General features: G+C 35.0%; 2 protein-coding genes across 2 annotated transcripts in view; both read right to left on the bottom strand.

Moving 5' to 3' along the window:
• Positions 1-22,830, bottom strand: part of ASCC3 (activating signal cointegrator 1 complex subunit 3) — a gene marked incomplete at its 5' end in the record, with an annotated part of 257,934 nt that overhangs the window by 86,021 nt on the left and 149,083 nt on the right. The window contains 6 exons of the mRNA XM_084227788.1: positions 13,416-13,558; positions 16,403-16,523; positions 16,653-16,798; positions 16,909-17,075; positions 18,429-18,514; positions 19,769-19,989. Coding sequence (XP_084083914.1) covers positions 13,416-13,558; positions 16,403-16,523; positions 16,653-16,798; positions 16,909-17,075; positions 18,429-18,514; positions 19,769-19,989 — 884 coding nt within the window. The remainder of the gene's footprint in view (positions 1-13,415; positions 13,559-16,402; positions 16,524-16,652; positions 16,799-16,908; positions 17,076-18,428; positions 18,515-19,768; positions 19,990-22,830) is intronic.
• On the bottom strand, positions 10,662-10,976 carry LOC311167092 (small integral membrane protein 19; the record flags this gene model as incomplete). Its single annotated transcript, XM_084227900.1, has 1 exon — positions 10,662-10,976. The coding sequence occupies exon 1, from the start codon at positions 10,962-10,964 to the stop codon at positions 10,662-10,664; it is 303 nt and encodes a 100-aa protein (XP_084084026.1). The 5' UTR covers positions 10,965-10,976.

The following is a 22,830-nucleotide window of genomic DNA, read 5'->3' as shown; positions in this document are numbered from 1 at the left end:
AATTTCAAATTTAAAGATTCCGTGAACTTGAATACTGTTAAGTAGCCTTTTTCAACCTTGCTTCCATGAGAGAACTAAGTTCTACAAAAAATTCTGAATTACCATCTTAAGTTTTCCAAAGATTGCTAGCATCCATTCTAGGAGGCTAAGAGAAAACTACATACAATGGATGCCTTTGGACACTGAGGCAATTTTTGTTAAGAAAGGGTGCTATATAATTTTAAAAAGAACAGTAATTATAATTAAAATACTTTGATAGAGGAAGTTTTAATTTCACAGTTCATTTTTCAGCTAACATTTATTTTAATGCACATGTATCTTTCCAACAAACAGTCATTGAAATATGTTTAGCTACCTGATAGTTAAACCAAAAGAAATATTTGATATTGTAAATAAAATAAAAACAGATCTTTGGTCCTCTTAAGTAATGGTATTATTCTAGGGTAGTGGGGGAGGAGCAGGCACATATGTAAACTGTTGAACCAATTATTTTAACTTAATAGATTTTTTTTTTTATATTTTAAATTTATTATACTCAAAAAGCTTTTGTAGAAAGATAGGATTCCATTTAAGTAGATACATTACTCTGTGCTTGAAATACATTCCAGTCAGAATATAATTCAGTGAGTTGATGACAATGCTGGCTCCAAAAGAAAAGAGGAGACCAGATTGGACAAGAATGAGCTAACAGATTGTGCAGCCCAGTTCTGTCTCTTTGAGTGTGATGTATTGTTTCAAGATGCTAAAAACTCATACTTTCTCAAAGCATATCTGCTGTGCTGGTTTTCCCATTTTCACAGAATCCTCATTATCAGAACCCTGTACTCTTTTCAAAGCACGTTAGGCTGAGACCATATGCCACTGAATAATGCTTATCAATTGTCTAAGCGCTCAATAAAAGATGCACCATACAAAAGAATAATGAAAGTTATGAACACTTTTCTTTACAAAAATAACTAAATAAACCACATCTGGCACAGATGTTAAACAAACTTAAAACATTTCCTTATAATAAGTGTTAATTTCTTAAAATATACTTCTGTATAATACCTCTGTAGACTGAAGGGGAAAAAAATTAAATTGGAAAAAAACTTTAGAACATCTTATTGATACACTAATGGGAAATAAAAATATTAAAGATAGTAGTTTCCAAACTTTACCAATATTCCTCTTAACATATTCTCTTATTGCCCCTTTGAAGTCTCAAAACAACCACACAAAATGATTCATTATACAGTTAATATGTAAGTATATTTATATATGATTAAATGGTCACATGTGAGTTAATTATATGAAGCCTAAACAATAACGTGTAACTCTTTGCTGTGTCCACTAGTTAAATACCATTTTCACTGTATTTGTTTTTTTTAGCTTGGCTGATTCCCCCCCCCCAAAGATTTATTTATTTATTTATACAAGCACTGGGTACAGTCAGAAGCGCGGGAGAGTGAGAGAATTCACCAGAGCCAGAGCGGGGAGCAGAGCAGGCAGCAGGACCGAAGTACACTGCTGAGGGGAGCAGCGGGCGGCAGGAGAGGTCTGCACGCCATGCAGGACCCTCCTCCGGTGGCTGGGGAGCAGCTGGGGATTGAACCGGGGCTGCAGAGGCTGCGGGCAGCTTCGCAACCCAGCGCTCAACCGCTGCGCCCCCGGGCAGGCCTGGCTGATTCTTAATGATACCAATATCAATGGGCTACAGAATGAGCTATTAAAGATTTTTCGTATTAATTATTTTAAATTTACTATGCTACTTAATGGATTTAATTAACTAATTAATTCACAATGCTCTTGGTAGGAAATCCTGCTATAATAGCCCCATAATTTTGTACATTTTATGCCTTTATTTTCATTTTTGAAGAGTTCTGATTCCAACCTATAAGTGGAAATTATTTCCATACATTGAAAAGTGTTTTAAATGCATATAAAGCTGATGAATGGGAAATTACATATATTAATTTTCTAAAGCAGCATAAAATTAAATGAACAATTACTGTAATACTTAAGAATACTCCATATAAATAGAATGAAATACTATATATGAACTATATTTGAGAAGTTTAAAGTAAGTTTAAACTTTGTCACAGAACTTTCAGCAAAAAGAATCTCTTTATAAGGTATTATTCAATGGTGCCATAATTATACAAGTAGTAATAAACATTTATTGAACATTTAACTCCTAGGCCTGTTTTATTTTATGCACACTGATGGCATGTTGAATTTAATTCTCACAACAACCCTGTGAAGACAGTATTATTATTATCCCGTTATAGATGAAGGGGTGAGATTCACAGTTTAAACACCTCCTCTAGGTTACAGTTTGTAATGGGCAGTCAGCATGGAGCCTAAGAAACCTGGCTCTAGCTCTGCTTTTAACCACAACTACCTTCAAATCACCATATGAAGAGGGTTGCTTCAAATAACTACTTAAGGTAAAGAATTTTTTTCATTTGGCTTAAAGGTGGGCCTCATTGTTTTAAATTGTACACAGAAAACAAACATTTGAAATAATTCAATAACTCAATAGACTCAAATAACTGGGGAACTCTATGCAGATAATTACTCTTTATTATTTGAGCATTTATACTCATGTCTAAAAAATGAAGAACACCTAAAATTATCTTTTCTAAACATGTCTCTCATGATTGAGCATGGCACAGTCCTTATTGGTTGCTTGTCTTTGATATTTCCGCTATTTTTTTCCTGTCTTTTTTTTTTTTTAAAGATTTATTTATTTATTTATACAAGCACTAGGTACAGTCAGAGCGCAGGAAGGTGAGAGAATTCACCAGAGCCAGAGCGGGGAGCAGAGCAGGCAGAAGGACCGAAGTACACTGCTGAGGGGAGCAGCGGGCGGCAGGAGAGGTCTGTGCGCCATGTGGGACCCTCCTCCGGTGGCCGGGGAGCAGTCGGGGATCGAACCGCCACTGCAGAGGCTGCGGGCAGCTTCACAACCCAGTGCTCAACCGCTGCGCCACCGGGGAGGCCATTTTTTTTCCTGTCTTGACTACATTTCTGTACGTCAAATTATACCTCCCCCTTACCCCCTTAGATTTTTCCATCTTCTCTAGTCAGTAAGTTGTCAATGATTTCATTTATTGTAGTAGAGAAAAAGAACACAGGCTCTGTGTCAGCCATCTTGGTTTTGAATTTCTGAGCTGCTTTGTGCTTTGGGGCAAATCACTTAACTCACCTTAAGTTTCAGTTTCTACATCAGTAAAATTGGGATAGTAAGAATAGCCATCCCAGAAATCATGATTAAAGAAGATAAATGTAAATCTTTAGTGAACTATAAAGCACTCTATAAATATACCAATTATTACTAAGTAGAAGAGCTTTGCCTCTTCAATAGGACACATATGATATTAACTAGGGCAAGATGAAACAGAACAGCCTCCTATCTTGAAGCTGCTCTTAATTACATAAGAATTCCATGAACCAACTGAGTTCAAATGTCCAATGCTCATCAAATCTCTAGATGTGTTTTTTTTTTGGTTGCTGTTTTTACATTAACTTTTTTTTTTTTTTTTATCATGGTACCACTGGATGACAATAGTGTAAATGATTCAGAGATACAGGTTCACACCTCTTCATATGCAAGATAATGTTTGTTTTAACACTTAATATTCTTTAGTAGTTTTCTGTACTGGTCAGTCATTAAGAGGTCTGAGGTCTGATCAAAACAAAGCACTTAGGGTGGGACTTGGGGGTACATCACAAAAGGTTTTCAGCTAGGTAAATTGTACTTGAGGTGCATCATAAATGTATTTTAGTTACATTGAACAAAAAAGCAAGACAGACCCTTGAAGTTGAAAATGATGTCATTACTTTGCATAGAATTTAATTTCTGATTTTCAACAATCTTAAAGTCTATCTTTGGAGTCTGGTATTAATTTCTTATCTATAGGGAGAGATCAACACATATGTTTAGTGAAAAAGCTAATGAACAAAAGAAAATTACAGCAAAAATTTTTAAATAGAAACTGCCAAATCTGAACTTGCGATAACTTTGAGTAAAGCTCGACTATAGTTCATCTTTGTAAGTATATTTAGATAAATCTTTAGTCAATACATTTACACTAATAAATTTAACTAAACTTTTGCATTAATAAAATTTAACTAAACTGCTATTCCAAGGAACTCCTATCTCCCTACTGAATCTAGTCCAAAAAACATCTTTTCACCTCTATTGTCACTATTTGCTATTCATTTTCTGATTATTGTTTAATCAAATATATACTTTTATTTAAAATTCTTTCTTCTTCATTTAAGATCCTTGAGAATCAGGGTCAGTTGGCAAACAGTGCAGGGTAAGATGTAGACATTCAAAACTACGTTAACTGAATTTTGGTAAGAGCTGTCTATTTAAGTTAGAGAATTACTATTTTTACGGATATTTATGCACAGGGGGTTGAGAAAGATGGCTGAATGCATGATTATGTGTTATCAGGTAAACTTAACTGAAGCTGCTCATTCTGAAGTAGAGGTTATCGGATCTATATAGCCATATATTTGGATATGCCTCACAGCAGTCCATTATTAAATAGAAATTAAAGGAACAGATGGAAAAATATAATGAAAGGTAATTCTCTTCCTGTCACATTGTCCTTATCTAAACCTACTTAGGTCTCTTGGAGTATTTCTTATGTTAAGTTCACTGAGGGGAAAAAAAACTCAAAGTCTAAACAGCTTTGAACAATATAGCAGCACCGTATGAAGTACACTGAAGTGGTATTATGGTCCCTTTTTAGGGATGACTAAAGAATAAAAGCAGAGTGTCAAGTATTTCATTGTCACTTTATAGCAAAGTAGAGATGATGTGAGTTGATGACCCACACTTGGCTCCATGGTTAGTGAATTAGCCAAATGGTCAGGAGCTTGGTGAGAGTGCTATTGGTGGACAGATGGCAAGAAGGGGAGAAGTTTTATGAGGATAAACTCTGAGAATGGTCCTAGAATAAAAAAACACACAAAATTATTTATATTCCATGTAGACATTTACCAAAAAGTTAAACAGCAGCAATGAAAAATGCTATTAATAGTCAAGTGGGCAAAATCACAATCTCTAAGGAAATCAGGAAGCCTCCCTACCCTATTAGGCCCCAGTGTTTTGTACAATGGGTTCACGTACTAAATGATCTCATGGTAGAAGACATGAAAACAATGTATGGGATAAACCAGACTTCTCTTTCTCAGGTAGATTAGCAACCATCACTCATATGGTTCCAATATGCCATGAATGCAAATCATCCCGGGTCCATTATAAAATACCTAACCTGTGAGGCAGATAGCTATCTGGTGGTAAGGAGATTATATTGGGTCCTTTATATGACAGAGGGGACATTTATTTCAAATGATGTCTAGAATATATACTTTGGATTCTGATTCTCTTGCACATCAGGGTCCACTAGTGGCCTGATTGGTAGGATTACTGAATGCCTTTATGTCAACATTATATCCCATACATCATGTTCCTGACTAACTTTACAGAGAAAGATGTAAGGCTATGGATTGGGTTGTTCTTCACTTTGTAGGGAGAACTGGCTTTATAGATTAATTATTCAGACATCACTTTGGCTAGGCTGGGACACTATCTTGCAGGATGAGCTGCCTTCTCTGAACAGTAGATCATTTAATGATACTGTTTTTCTCATTGCCAGAATAAATAGTTCTAGGCACCAAGTAGTCAATGTGTATGGATAGCTTTTATAATCATTACTAACAAACAATGTGGAAGACTCTTAATTTCCTTTCCCCAAAACTCTAGCTCTACAAGTCTGGAGACTTGACATCCAAAAGATGTAATAGCCACTTGGAAGCTGCAGCAGCCTACATGGCCATTTGAGGCCCACATGCTAGTGAGTAAACAAGCAAAATGTGGTGACAGCATAAAGTCTGGGTGGCTAATCCTGATGAAGAAAATGGGCTGCTGTTACATAATAAAGGGAGTGGAAAATCTGAATGGACCTCAGAGAAATCTTCTCATGTAATTGCTTCTATTTGAAATATTAATGAAAGATATTAAAAACCATATATATACTAAGCATATAAAACCCCAACTTCAATGTCTCAGGAAAGTGGGTTGTAGTTATTGCATTGGACAAAGAATCTTAATCAGCTTAGGGAATGGTTGAAGAAGTATACAGGTGATGGACTGCAGGGAAAATAATTACAGTATCTGTTTAGCTCCTTGATCAGTTGTGGAAGCAAATACTAAGGCCTATATCTTTTTTTTTTTTTTAAAGATTTATTTATTTATACAAGAACCAGGGTTCAGGCCAGATGCGTGAGAGGGTGAGAGGATTCACCAGAGACAGAGTAGGGAACAGAACAGGCAGACTGATGAAATACACTGCTGAGGGGAGGAGCGGGCGAGACAGGAGAGGTCTGCCATGCCGTGTGGGACCCTCGCCGGCTAGCCGGGATCGAACTTGTGCTTAGAGGCTGAGGACAGCTTCACAGCGCGGTGCTCAACCTGCGCTACCAGGGGAGGCCCTATGGCCTGTATCTTTGCTTTCTTGCTATTTCATTATATGCACTAGCATATTTTTCACTAACATATTCTATGTATTTTAAATAATTTATTTTTTCTTTCCTATTCCTATCCTCCACTATTAAATAGGGAGTTGTTGGTTATGGGCGAATTTTTAATTTAGTCCACTGGCCAAGACTGAGATGGGATTGTAAAAGAACCATAGAGTGAGTGGGTATATATTTCCAGGACTAAAGCAGTCAATGGTAAAATTTCTAATTATTTCGTTTAGGGAGTGATGAGCAGTTTTGGTGATGTGATGGAGAGTTACACTGTTAGGAGGAAATGTTTAGGACATTTTATTATTATTATTATTTTATTTTATTTATTTATTTTTTAAAAAGATTTATTTATTTATTTATACAAGCACTGGGTACAGTCAGAAGCACGGGAGGGTGAGAATTCACCAGAGCCAGAGCGGGGAGCAGGGCAGGCACAAGGACCAAAGCACACTGCTGAGGGGAGCAGCGGGAGGCAGGAGAGGTCTGCGCGCCATGTGGAACCCTCCTTCAGTGGCCGGGGAGTAGCCGGGGATCGAACCGGCACTGCAGAGGCTGCGGGCACCTTCACAACCCAGCGCTCAACCACTGAGCCACCGGGGAGCCCTTATTATTATTATTTTATACAAGAGCTGGGGTACAGGCCAGAGTCTCAGGAGGGTGAAAGGATTCACCAGAGACAAAGCAGGGAGCAGAACAGGCAGACAACAGAAATACACTGCTGAGCGGAGCAGCAGGCGTGACAAGAGAGGTCCGCTGCACTATGTGGGATCCTCGCCAGCCGGCCAGGATAAAACCCACACTGCCAAGGCTGTGGACAGCTTCACAGTGTGGCGCTCAGCCCGCTGTGCCACCGGGGAGGCCCTGTTTAGGACATTTTTTAAGTGTAGTGGGGAGATTAGTGTATACATGAATTTGGACAGCTAAAAGACTATAGTGAACTTTCATTGTCAGCATCTGTTAAGGGAAAGAAATTCTCTATTCCTGCTGCTTGCTAAAGCTCAGGTATTTAAATGTTTCTGTCTTGGAAATGAAGTTTGAAGAGTGATGCCGAACCCAATAGTTTGAGGTGAATAGCAGAAACCATGGCCATCAAACCAAGAATCCAAGTGACAGGGCAGCCTATGCCCACAAAGTTTTGAAGTCACTGCAGGGCTTCCTAATTCCAAATATGGAAGGTATTGCTTAAGGGGATTTTTTCATGATGTGGTATGATTTCATACCAATGATATACTTGAAGGGATCTTCCTGATTTCTGAAAATTTGAGACTTACAGGGTTAAGAAGACAGATGGGTAACTTTTTTTGCCTTTGTGAAGAAATCACTAGAGCACATATATTCCTTCTTAGTCATACTCTCTTTCTCTAGCCTTTTCTGATTTGCCATACCTTTCTTTCCTTCCTGCCCTCTCCCTTCTCCATATCTGTAGACACTTCTGGACTGGAGGTCATTCAATTGCAGATTGATTTTGTTGCTGCTCTATTCCACAGGCACCCTGTTCCACAGCTGCCAGGTTAATTGCTGCTGTGCTTATTCTGTCTCCCTGGAATTCACAAGTTGTCAGCACTCAATTGCTAACCAGTGTACTCATGTCCTGCTACACAACACCAATATGACACAATATGACTATAACGAGCAGCAAGAGGTAGTCACTGAGTTGTTAGTCTGCGATATTGTGGAAAGCAACTCATGTAAGATTAAAGTATTAAAGTTTTCCTATTTAGAGCTAATTATTTAGGAGCTCCAACAATTTAAACATCTGCTTTATAGTAAGTTTTGTTATAAACATATTGAATTTGCATGGTGATCAGTTGCAAACCCTCAGAAAATATGATTTTAAATGTGATTGCTGTTAGAGACAGGAATAAAAGAAAGCCTGGGTTTTCTTATTCTTGGGATGGGTTTGATGAAACAAAATAACTGGAAGTAATAATTTTTAATTGTCCTATTTTAGCAGTGAAAATGTACATAATAGCAGAAACCACAGAAGTAAATCTGTGTTTTCTAATTATTTGCCTTGCTGACAAATTTTTGTGTTGATTACAAAATATTAGAGAAGTAATGCTATGCAATGGTTAAGCGTCCACAGTTTCTTAGGTCTCAAACATTAAAATAAAGAAAAAATAGTAGATTATATTACAGCTGGGAAAAGAACATGAGGTTCACATTCTAAGTTAATGTGAATCACATATGTACTAGATGCATAGTACACACACACACACACACACCACACACACACACACACACCTTTAAGCAAACATCTAAAAATATGTTTAATAGGTATGTACTTTGTACCTTCACTTCAAAGAAGTCTCCACTTGAAATACTTTTATAGGTAAGACACAAGAGAAAAAAATTAAGCCTAGATAGATTGTACACGTGAACTAAATTGTTACTATTCTGTACATCTACATTGCAGGCTTTGTCTTGTAAATCAAGATGCTGTTTAGTATATCAGGGTGATTCTTTGGGCATACTAAATAAACAAAACAGGACAAAAAACCTTTGAAAAATTATTTTGATCTTAATTTTTTTTAAATAAATATTTCGTATACACATACAACATTAAGGAAGCAATGATGAAATCTGAGATATGAGATGATAATGTTCCCTCTAAGGAGTTATGTGATACCTTTAATATCATGCTAGTTTGGGAGTCTGCTACTTATTAGTGAATAGGGTCATTAGGTCCTATGCAAGAATTTTGAAGTATTAACTTTTAACATATTACAGTAATAGATATAAGTATCATCCAATAGGTCTACTAACCCCAAATGAGTCATGAACAGTGGAAGGGGAGAAATATGCATTCTATTATTAATACTGGATATAAATGAGTTGGAACATTGCTTTTAGTGTTTTCCTACAGGCTACATAAGATAAAGAAGGAGATGTGGAGGAAAAAAGGGAAATTACAACAATTTTATTACTGATTTCATCTATTTCTTTTCAGCATAGCTCCAAACTAGGAAAATATTTAAAAATGAAAATCACTATACATAAATTTGTGATAAGGAAGAGGATTATCTACTTTAGAAGCTGAAGGAATCACAAAGAAACATAGTAACATTTCCTCTTTGGAGAAGTTTCTTTTTAGCTCTTCTGCCCATTCTTTGACTGGATTATTTACTTAGTTTTTGTTGAGTCTCATCAGCTCTTTGTAGATTTTTGTGATCAGTCCTTTATCATTAGTATTGTGGGCAAATAATTTTCTCCCAATAGGTGGGGTGTCTCTTTGTTTTGGTTACTGTCTCTTTTGCTGTATGGAAGCTCTATAATTTGATGTAGTCCCAGCTGTTTATCTTTACCTTCACTATCACTGCTTTGGGTGATGTGTCTGTAAAGATGTCTTTGAGGTGCATGTCATGTAGTGTTTCGCCTATATTTCCTTCTATATATATTTTTTTTTTAATTTTTTTTTAATAGAGGCATGCTTTCATTTATTTATTTGTTTGTTTGTTTGTTTTGTTTATACATGCACTGGGTACAGTCAGAAGCACGGGAGGGTGGGAGAATTCACCAGAGCCAGAGCGGGGAGCAGAGCAGGCAGAAGGACCGAAGTACACTGCTGAGGGGAGCAGCGGGCGGCAGGAGAGGTCTGCGCGCCATGTGGGACCCTCCTCTGGTGGCCGGGGAGCAGCCGGGGATCGAACCGGCGCCTCAGAGGCCGCGGGCAGCTTCACAACCCAGCGCTCAACCGCTGCACCACCGGGGAGGCCCTCCTTCTATATATTTTATGGTTTCAGGTCTTATATCTAGTTCTTTAATCCATTTTGAGTTGGTTTTTGTGCATAGTGTGAGGTAGTAGTCAAGCTTCATTCTTTTGCATGTAGCGACACAGTTTTCACAGCACTGTTTATTGAACATTGTATATTTGCTCCATTGTATATTCTTTTTTTTTTTTTTTTTTGCTTCCAAAAGTGTGCTTTATTCATGATTGATTGATTGTATCCTGAAGAAATTAAAAGATCTTCAAAAGGTAAAATCACAATCTCCTGGTTATCCTGTATCTTTCAACATTAGTTCCTAGTGTTCAGGACTTTTTAGAAATGTAGTGCATGATTCAATACACAAAATAAAGAGCTTGCTATGGGACTGTTTAAGAATACTTAAGTTGCTCATTTTCTGAGATTTCATTCCAATGAAAGTTGAACACTGTCAACTTGGTTTTGTGGCTGCTGATAGTCATGTTTCCGTGAAATGGAATACATTTCCAGTTGCTGTCTTAAACGAATTTTGCTTATTGTGTCATAAAAGTTAGGCTCTGACAAAGTTTCTGCTGTAGGTGGCACACTGAATATTCTCATAATTTTCCGCTTATTCCTTTTGGCATACATGAAGAGACCAAAGCTAACAAGGATCACTACCAAGTAAACATTGGTGGCTTCGTTCCAGGCCTCATGAACACTATAATCAATAGAGCTATCGTCACCCATCACCCCGTAACCTCCAGGGCTGCTCGCTCCGGAGGCGGCCCGCGGCCAGGCGGCTCGGCTCGGGGCTCTTCCCCCCGGCGTCGGGGCCGGGAGCGCGGGAGCCGGTTACCGAACGGACCCGGACGACTCCATTGTATATTCTTTGCTCCTTTGTCAAAGATTAGTTGACCATAAATCTGTGGGTTTATTTCTGGATTTTCTATTCTGTTCCATTGGTCCGTGTGCCTGTTCTTGTTCCAATACCATGAAATTTTGATTATTATGGCTTTGAAGTATAGTTTGAAGTCTGGGACTGTGATAACTCCATTCCCTTCTTTTTTTTTTTTCAGGACAGGCATATGAAAAAATGTTCAACATCATTTGTCATCAGGGAATTGCAAATCAAAGCTACAATGAGATACCATCTTGCACCAGTGAGAATGGCACATATTAAAAAAAACTAGCAATAACAAATGTTGGTGAGGATGTGGAGAAAAAGGAACTCTCCTGCGCTGCTGGTAGGAGTGCAAACTGGTCCAACCACTATGGAAAGCAGTGTGGAGATTCCTCAACCTGCTAAAGATGGAGCTTCCATATTATCCAGCAATTCCACTCCTAGGTATTTACCCAAAGGACAGAGAAACATTAATTTAAAAGGGCACCTGCACCCCTATGTTTACTGCAGCACTATTTACAATAGCTAAGCTATTGTAAACAACCAAATGCCCAAAAATCGATGACTGGATCAAGAAGATGTGGAACATATACACAATGGAATATTACTCAGCAATCAAAAAAGATAAACTCATGCAATTTGCAGCAACATGGATGGAACTGGAAGAGATCATGCTCAGCGAAATAAGCCAGAAAGAAAAAGGAAAATACCAGATGGTATCACTCATAGCAGGAAGTTAGAAAACCTAAATAAGGGACCAGGAAAAAGACTAATTATAATAAAGTAAAAATCAAAATCAACAAGCAATTATAAACCAGAGACACACTATGGGGGGTGGGGGAAGGAGTCGGATCTAAACAAGGTGGGGTGGGAATTGTACAGGGACTATAATCAAGATGAAATGCATACATTGTGCAAAAATGAAAAATGATGTAAAAATACATAATATTAAAAAAAATAATAAAAAAGAAACATTAAAAAATTGTACCATATGAAATGCAAAAATTTCTATTTGCAAAATGTTACCGGATAAAAAAGACATTCAATGAAACAGAAAAATTATCTGATAAAGCAAATGAAAGATTACTATATATAATTACCTATGGTGAAGTGATACAAAATTTTGGATGTCTATTTTTTTTTTAATTTGGTAAGATCATACCAATCTGTAAGAAAAATGCTATACTGTAATAGATAAATGTCCAAATATGAAGAGATTAAAAAGAAAAGATTAAAAAGAAAAACCCCTGGTGGTGCAGGGGTTAAAGACAGCCCTATCAAGCTATCACCAGCCACTGCAGCATGGGTTTGATCTCTGGCAGACAGGGAGAAACCCACATGGTGCAGCAGACCTCCCCTGCCTCACCCACTGCTCCCCTCAGAAGTGTGTTTCAGTAGATCTGCCTGTTCTGTTCCCCAGTCTTTCTGGTGAATCCTCTCACCCTCCCGTACCTCTGGCTTACACTCCAGTTCTTGTATGCATAAATAAATAAATCTTTTGTTTAAAAAAAAGTAAAACAGGAGACAAGTAGTAAACAAATATATGTAAAAAATTCAAACACACAAAAATCAAAGCATATATTAAAACAATAAGGTCACATTTTATCTGTATCAGTAAACTGCAAAAATGAGGATGTGCTGAAACTGCTACTTTCATATAATACTGGTAATTTATATAACAGTGATAAAATCAACTGATATAACCTTTTAGAAAGTAATTAGCAGTGTATATAAAAAAACCCATAAAAATGTTCATATTATTTGACCCATTAATTGAAAATTCAGGATTCTATAATGAGTAAATAATTCTAAAGAAAGAAAAACCTATAATAATAAAATTCATAATTATTTAGTTAGAGCAGAAAGATACTAAAATAGTTACATAATGGAATATAATTACATAAAAATAAAAATTATAATTACTTAAAAATTTAATAATGATAAATGTTCTAAATTAAATGTTTATGTAAAGATAACGGGTTTTAATTATTACATACTTATTAGTGTTTTCTATATGTTTTTAAATAGTAATGATATTATATATTTTTAAAAAGTAATTTTGCAAAATTGATTATGGGTAATACTCATAGATCATGAACAAAATATTTATAGTGTTATGGTGGGTAGAAGTATTACACATTTCTTCTTTACTCTATTTCTCTTTCCAAATTTCTGTAAAGCTATATTGAAATTTTAAGCACAAATTAAAACTAAACATAAATATGTAATTTCTATAATTCTACAATACATATTAATTTGACATGAGTAAAAAAGTAGAAATAAAATACAAGGTCTACCTCTCCTTCATCCATATTCAGCCACTGCTTTGGATCTTCTTCAGTAGCCAGAAAGGCTATCAATTCCAAAGCAGTAAGACGAGTTTGACGCCTTGATGAGACAAATATCAAAACAGGTTTGGCTGGAGAATGGATTCTAATTGCTGTTGAAAAATTGTGGGAAATAAAAGGTAAGTCACTTATACAAGAATCTGAATTTCATTAGGGTTTCAAGTGGATACATGAAACTACCTTTGTAAATTAAATGATTTTTAAATTTGCTCATGAAATTTAGCATTATTCAAGGCATACAAAATATACCTGACAGTATATTAGAGAAATGACAGGAAGGGAGAGGAAGCTTATCCTGTCTAGGGAGCATATAGTCTGGACAGATTGAACAATACTGAATCCTAGTTCTGTTTTGAGCTCCTGAGATAGAGACACTTACAAGTGGAGACACTCCATTGCAAGTGGTATATTGACACTAAATCCTAGATTGACTTGTTTAAGTTGTGTTTCTGTTTATGTAAGCAATGATTTTACAGAATTAATTGGTCCTAAGGTCTTGAGAGAGTCAAGACTCATAGGGTTATGAAAGCTCTCCAAAAAAAGCCATAGAGGGCCTCCCCTGGTGGCGCAGGCAGTTGAGCACCGCACTGTGAAGCTGTCTGCAGCCTCTGCAGTGCCAGTTTGATCCCGGCCAGCAGGCTAGGGTCCCGCATAGCGGCAGACCTCTCCTGTTGCGCCCGCTGCTCCCCTCAGCAGTGTATTTCATCATTCTGCCTGTTCTGTTCCCCACTCTGTCTCTGGTGAATCCTCTCACCCCCTGCACATCTGGGCTGTACCCTGGTTCTTGTATAAATAAATAAATCTTGGGAAAAAAAAAAAACCAAAAACGAAAAAAACTTAAAAAATCACATAAATCGGGCCTCCCCGGTGGTGCAGCGGTTGAGCACTGGGTTGTGAAGCTGCCTGCAGCCTCTGTGGCACTGGTTCGATCCCTGGCTGCTCCCTGGCCACCGGAGGAAGGTCCCGCATGGCGCGCAGACCTCTCCTGCCACCCGCTGCTCCCCTCAGCAGTGTACTTCGGTTCTGCAGCCTGCTCTGCTCCCTGCTCTGGCTCTGGTGAATTCTCTCACCCTCCTGCGCTTCTGACTGTACCCAGTGCTTCCATACATAAATAAAAATAAATAAATAAATGAATAAATAAATAAATAAATTTAAAAAAAAAAAAAAGTCACATAAATCATTTGACCTAATTGGAAAGGAGGGTTTTTGGGCTCTAAAAAGGCTTCAAAATGCTGATAAGATGGCAAAAGTAGAATTTATATTTGTTTCTACATAGGTCTCTCAAAACAGTCACAGATATTTAAAAGTCATAGATATTTAAAACTTTTAAATAAAGAAGCTCAAACTCCTTGCAATTTCTTTGAAATGTGAGCCACAGCATTTTTTTTATAGGTTAAGAAACAAGGTTTATAATGGAAATGCTGACACAACTATATTTATAACTTAAGAGTTAAGAAATAAGGATGCCATAAAGTGACATTTCTAAATTCAAAGAAATATAGTAACCTACTACAGGTATAATAGCTTATAAAAATAGCAGCTATGCCCATATACAATATCTAGGAAGTGTAAGTTTCAGTTATTTACTACTGATTTACATAACACAGAATGCATCATTACAATCATTTTTATACAATCATCTATTCTATAAGTAGATATAAATAATCTCAAAAGTACATACTATGAAAAATAAACTCATTTCAGAATATAAAGAGTAATATTTTGATAAATCATATTAGAGATATAATGTTTAAAATACACATATTAGTGCAATATTGGCATAATTTGTACACATAATCATGAATGAATCTGTCTCCTTTTTTAAACTTCAACATTAAATGGATTTTTGCTGCTACAAGAACAGGTGTGGTTGAACAGTTCATGGCAGATTTACTGTTCATTAGTGATTTTGTATACTGCTTCTGCGGAGGTGTAAATAATTGGAACTGCCAAGATTGGTCTCTAGTTCACAATCAATACTTTGCTTCTGTCATAAGGCTAATTACAGCAGCTAAAAAGTCACCTCACAACTGTCACCTCACAATCAACAGCAGTTCACATTAGAGAATTTATTTTGGAGGTTATTTTTAGTTGATATAATAAATATTCCTATGCATTCTAAACAAAACATGCTTCAATAAAATCGGATTGTTATTCTTAAGTTGTTCCTGCTTGCCTAATTTGTTAGAAAGGGATAACTAACAAAACAAAACAAAATAAAAACAGGAGTACTGTAAAAAAAGTACTGGAATTTTTAAGTTTTGGAGTTTCTGGTAGAAATTAAGATTATGGGATTTTTGTTTGACACTTCTATCTATCAGTTGTTGAAGTTATTAATTACCATAAGAAAATACCTTAAAAATTAATACTAAAAATTATATGATTACTTTGAAAATTAAATATATTTATTTATTTATTTATTTTTTAAAGGACTGAACTTTTTTTTTTTTTTAATGTATTTGTTTGTATTTATACAAGCACTGGGTACAGTCAGAAGCGTGGGAGGGTGAGAGAATTCACCAGAGCCAGAGTGGGGAGCAGAGCAGGCAGAAGGACCGAGTACACTGCTGAGGGGAGCAGCGGGCGGCAGGAGAGGTCTGCGCGCCATGTGGGACCCTCCTCCAGTGGCCAGGGAGCAGCTGGGGATCGAACCGGCGCTGCAGAGGCTGCGGGAAGCTTCACAACCCAGCGCTCAACCGCTGCGCCACCGGGGAGGCCCTACATATATTTATTTTATTACAAAGATATCATTTATGAAATCTCTTTGACTTTAAATAGTTAATATATATTTATATTGCTTAACAGTTGAGGTAGTTTTAGAAATTTGTAGAAATTAAGCAGTATCACCCTTTGAAAGAATCCTAAATTATTTAGAATACACTTAAAGGCTATCATAAATAAACACTGCTATTTAATTACAAGAATATCATGCTTACCCTGAAATGCAGGCTTATTCATACTAGCCATACGAGGACAGTAATGTTGACCTGGGAAGCCATGAATGTGAACTTCTAGTGGAACTGGACGTACAGATGGTCGGAAGTTGAACAAACCCATCTAGAGTAAAAATGACAGTGAAACCATTTGGAGCTTATAAATATGTAAGTCTAAAATGCTATCATGCCTCCTTAATGCATCTATAAAAACCACACTATTGAATGTCCAATTTATCAATCTTGCACATACCTGATTAATATTGAGCCAGTCAGCAAGGTCTCTAGCATTAGCTAAAGCAGTAGATAGTCCAACTATTCTAACAGACTTTTCTGTGTGTGATGAGATGAAATTTGTTCGAGATACAATGACTTCTAGAACAGGGCCTCTTTCCTCTCCTAAGAAATAGGAATAATGTGTGTTAATCATTTAACACACCTTATTGCTGGTTACTGCAGGTGACATAGTCAAAGTTTGCAAAACTGGTTTCGGATACAGTGGTACCCACCAAGCAGATGGATCTCATCTATGATGAGAATAGTGACTTGCTTTACATAGTTCCGATTTTGCCAGCTTCTACTGACTCCATCCCACTTCTCTGGTGTGGTGACGATAAGGTCGGCCTTGGCAATGGATTTCATGTCAGGGGTCACATCACCTGTTAGTTCAATAACTCTGGAGATGAATAAAAGTGTTCCTTTTAGCTTTTCAGGTAGCAATAACTTTGAAGAGGCTAAAATATATTTTTCATAGTAAAATTATATAATGCTTAAGACTATTTTATCTCCCTTTGATTTCTGAAAATTTCTGAGTTATGTCCATGATATATATTCCTCACGAATTCTAAGATGATTTCCTCACATAAACTGAAGGATGTATAAGTTCAAATAACCTACCTTTTTTGCAGAAATGCAAAGGTAGCAAAATTTGTTTATAAATTTTCTGCCTTGAGGAATTTAGAGAAGTGAACTCATACTTCCTTCCTCATATGTTGGAATAAACACATTCTAATGAGGGAAAGTATTAACTTATCAAGACAAAAGGAGGCATTCACTAAGCATATGATTATGTATAAACTTAATTCTTACACTGAAATTTTCTATAGATACTATGGCAAATTCAAATATTTAAGACATAAAGAAGAAAGCTGGGCAAACATGTCAACTCATTCTGAGCCGATCACAGTTTTGCAAGTGAAAAAGTGGCAAATTCGGATGTTAACTCAAAATTTTAGGTCATCTCTAAAGAATTTTACATCTGTTTTAACACACAGAAGAGAAAAAGAGGGCAAGATCAGTTTCTCCAATTATAACGTTCCCAAAGTTTTTGCTTTATTTTTTTTTCATTTTTTACTTTCGTATTTCACTATTTTGAACATGTAATACATTCATATGGTTCCAAGAATATGTGATGGTTAGTATCTGTAACATGTCTATTCTCCAGTTACCCAGTTTTCATGCTAAAGCAACTGTATATTTATATTTTTCTAAAATCAAAAGACAGGACACTTAAAACATTTTTTATAGTATTCTGGAGCTCATTCTTTTGGTATATAAAGAACTTATTCTTTTATGGAGTGATAAAATATTTTGCAGTGTAGGAATAATTTATTTAGTGACATTCTATTGGGCACTCAGGTTACCTGCAATCTTGGTATTAAAAATAGTACTAAAATGAATGATTTGGTACAATGTTTAAATATTTTGAAAAAGTAATGTTCTTCAAATATTTCTATTATTTTTTTGTAAATTACCGTAAAATGCCTTCTAAGTGGTTTTTGAAGTTACTGTGAATGATGCAAGAAAAACAGAGATATAATTTACATTTCATTTGTTTCAGATTTTAAAATTATCTTACCATATAAAAGTATTCATATTAAGTAATTTAAATGGTTTTATTTATGAATCTTAAAATAATGGATAGAAAACCTACAAAAATCATTGCAAAAGCATTTGCCAGTTTATTGCAAATTTTTTTGGTCTTTTTAGATTATTCAGAGCATATCCTATGAAAAAAATAAGAACTTACTTTTTACCAAGTTTTTCTTCAATTCTAATTTTCCAATCATCCATTCTTTCACGTACTAAGGCTTTTAGGGGTGCAATATATACTGCCTAAAAGGTGGGAGTGGTAAAAGACTCTCATGAAAACAATGACAGCATTTTCAACAGAGCTAAACTCATTAAAATTTATCAAAATATGATCATGTTGTTTTAAAGTGTATCTTTTAGTAATGAAAGGCTTAAAATTTTAAATGGGAAAAAGTTATTAACTAAATCTATATTTATTTAAAGACAGAAATATAATACATCATAAAATAATGATATAGAAAAATTAAATAAATTTTTTGAAAGCAACATAGGTTTTTTCTTTAGGTATTTTATAACAAACTTATCTTTTAACATTGTGAAAAAAATTAAAAATCATGAGATAATACATTACATAGGGAAAATTAGAATTCTAATAAAATGAAAGTTCTTCCTGTTATGACTAAGAGTTATCTGAGTTTTAACTCATTTACAAAAAAAGTTATTAATTTTGAAATTCTGAAGAGAATAATTCTGGTTAAATTTTATGAAAGGTTATTAGTTGTAAATTATTCTTTCCTTTGTTATAAAATGTTTCAAATTTAGAATAGAACTCTGCTGTTACATCAGGATTTCTCCTACTGAATCAACAACCATATAATAACTGAGGAGTCAAAATCTTAAAAATAAGCAGGGGAGAAAAAACACTAACTGGAATTCCATGAAAAAGGAAATTAAAACATTTCTGAAATCACAAACAGTACATAATTCAAGTTATAACATATGGATTTTTTTTTTTGAAAAAATTGCTTTTAAGCAGTGACTACGTCACATTTCAACAGAGCTTAAAATCAATATTTATTTGACTTGCCATATACTTTTATATTAACTAATCCTATCATGGCCATTTGGAGAAAGGTGGGATAAAAGTTACCTCTATATTTCCTGTATATAATCAAAATGTATTTGTTAAAATATCAGCATTTCCTTCATAGTCAAAAATTAAACTATGAATCATTGCATATCTTATAAATAAGGCTATGAATTAAACATTTTACAATGAAATTGCTTACAAATCACAGATCTCTCACAATGTGAGCACCAACATGTATGTTAGAAACAGAACTAGAGGATTCCTCCGAAGTTTAAGGTAAGTTTTCTTGTTCTAATATTGGAGAATACAGTATATTATTCTAATACCTATCTAACCCCCCTGGAAAATTGACTAGTGAATGACAAATCTACTCATTGAGTAGGGTTAGTATATTTAGAAGCAGCTGGTTGACAGAGGATGAATGACTTATCCAATTGAATGTAAGCATGTGATTCTTTCAAACAGACCTTTGAAGTAGGGTACTTGTTGAAGACTCTGAAAATAGCTAATTCAGCTGCAACAGTCTTTCCTGATCCAGTGGGTGCTCCAAGTAGGACATTACAGTCTGTGTGATACAGTGTATGAAAGATTTGTGTCTGCACAGGGTTAAAGTGGCTGAAGTTGTATAGTGCTTCATATGCTTCACATCCCAGAGCTGTGACTGGTAAAGGCTGAAGGTCCAGTAATTCTGAAAAGACATAATGTACTGTTGTAACTGGAGAATATTCATAATACTGAATGTTGTATTTTAGGAATTAATTTTAACAATTTTTATTTCTTAGTAAGAAAACAAAAGCTTAATACAAATTTTTATATATTAGTTACGAACCTCCTCTGCCACCTCCCATTACCACATATGTAATACTGTAATACTGACATACTGGCTACTGTGGGGGAGTTCCTTTAAGTAAACTATAATAGTGTACCTTTCCAATAAGGAAAGTAAATGGAGTGACAGGTATATAAAAATATGTATATTACAGAACAAAACTAAATCTACCTCAATTTGTAGAGGTAAAAACTTCAGTACTAGAATGGTTACTAGTAACACATTACTTTTGATCTGTTTTAGGTAATTGACCAAAACCCCAGCGGCTGAGTGAGTTGTTGCTATAGTAAAAAAAAACAGAAACAAAACCTAAAATGATTCCAAGAAGAAACTTATGTGGGAGTTTTAAATCAGTGTATGGGAGTGGGTAAATGGGAATTGCATTGAGAAAAGATGGAAGAAATTAGATTTAGTTATATCTTATTATATAGACCAGAGGTTTAGATTAGAAAGTTAAAATGATCTCAAGATATAAAGTTATATTTATATACCCTTAAATTTAAAAGACCTTGTATTTTCATATGATACAGAAAGGAATCAATTAGAAAATCAGAAGGCAGATTTAGTCTCAGAATTATTTATTTCACAGAGGATGACTCTACTCATGTGAAGTTTAAGTGAGAAGGAAAATAAAATAAGGAGACACAGTGGCCTGTATGTTGAGCTAGACCTTTTATTAGTTTCAAAATAGAAAGTATAGAAAATTCTCTTCTCAAAAAAGTTACTTAAAGGTAAGCTAGCTAACTTAAAAAAAATACTATCTTATTCCACTTCTCACTTCTCCTCTTATATAGGTAACTGAGCATTAATGCATGCTTTCTACGCCAGATTATAATCTCCCAAATTTTCCTGTAACACTGAAAATGAAAAAAGGGAGAAAGTCTTCACTTGCAATGATAATCAAAGTATAGACATATCCTTAAGACTAGAAATTCAAACATTTTGCATATGTAAAGTCTATGCTAAATTAATTTTAAGAAGTACAGAACTAAAAATCACTGAGGTTACATCATGCAAATAGAACTGGGAATCACTGAGGTTACATCATGCATTTCTAATATCAATTGAGATGTCATGGTGGTGCATTTATTACCTTTAAAATGTACTCAGAAATCAGCTAATTATATAAATAGGGTGACATATGCTTGGTCACTCAGCAGAGAAGTGATTGAATGAACATTAAAATATAATGCTAATACATGTTAAAATCAAGTACTGCAGCCAAAGCAGCAGTGCTGTTGGTAGTGTATATTTTAAATTAAAACACCAAACATTTTTATATATTTTTATTTTGAGATTCCAGATGTCACATGTATTCATATTTGATAAAAGAAACCAGAAAGGTCCTCTTCAGTGAAGTAGATTAGTAGATATAGCAATCTCATTACCTTTATATATTGACAAACTTTTTAGTTCTGCTCTGTCGAGATCAAGTGGAATTAAGCTGTTAGACTAAAGTATCTCTCTGTAAAATATGCTAGACAATGATTAAGGTACAGATATGACAAAGATTAAAGTCACATTAATGCCTTCTTTCATTTTCCTAAGGACTGTCAAATAACAAATTCATTAAATGTGGTAAGAACTAACATTTTTGTTCTAAAAAAAAGTTTGTTTTGGAAGAATTATATGGAAAAAAGTTCATTTTATTTTTCAATAGAAGTAAATTAATATATTGAATTAAATGCTCAACAATGATGAACTGTCAATGAAATGAAATAAACTTTATATACTAATTAACAGATTTCATGATATTTTGGAAACAGAGTATTTTATGGGGTACTTAGAAGTATTGTAAACATTCATGAAATTTTGGCTTCTTTTACAAGTCTAGAAAAGCCCTCACTTATGTTATAAAAATCTAAAGTAACTAAATTAAGAGTCAAAGACTAGCTTAAACACTAATCTTGATAGCTGATTACAGAATGGAAACACCAAGGAGTAAGAAGATAGAGGAGGGGTAAGAAAAAGGAGGAAGGAAGCACAATGGACTATGGTGAGTTGGTGGTGGGTACGCTGTGATGGTGGTAATACCTGATGAGGGTATCCAAACATTATGTCAATTAAAAATAAAAATAGTTTTAAAAATTCTAAAATGGACGTTTCTTAGTTATGACAATGCAAACCACTGCTAATATGAAATTGCAGATTGCTGTAACTCTTTTATAATGTGAGTGGAAATGAAATACTATAGAGGGTACATATTGTTTATAGGACACAAATTGATTTGGGGAATATGTGAATTTGGGATATAGTGATATCACAGAATGCCTCCTTAGTAATAACACTTTTTGGTGCAGAAGCACACTAGATGCAGGAAAAAATGCTTTACTATTCACTTTAAATAATGGTTTTAACAGAGTTTTAGTTAAAATAAGTTGAAAGTAATTTGGTCACTTTAGAAATAAGATTAAGTAAATTACAACAAAGGTAAGAAAAGGATATCTGAAAAGTTTCACAGAACACAGATTAAATGATACATGCTACTTATAATGAAAAAGGAACGTGGATGTGGATAAATGTGGACAGATGACAATGATCATGTGTAAAAATAGAGAAAAAACACAGTAATACAGAGAGTCCCATGTTTACTGGAACTATCAGAATTGAACTTGACTTAGTTTAATATTTTTGGAACACAAAACTGAAGGCTACCATTAAGCTCTACAAATTGTACACATACATAGATTTGATTCTGAA

Source organism: Talpa europaea (genome assembly GCF_964194135.1).
Source record: "Talpa europaea genome assembly, chromosome: 2".
Lineage (NCBI taxonomy): Eukaryota > Metazoa > Chordata > Mammalia > Eulipotyphla > Talpidae > Talpa > Talpa europaea.
This window is presented reverse-complemented; position numbering and strand designations above follow the sequence as displayed.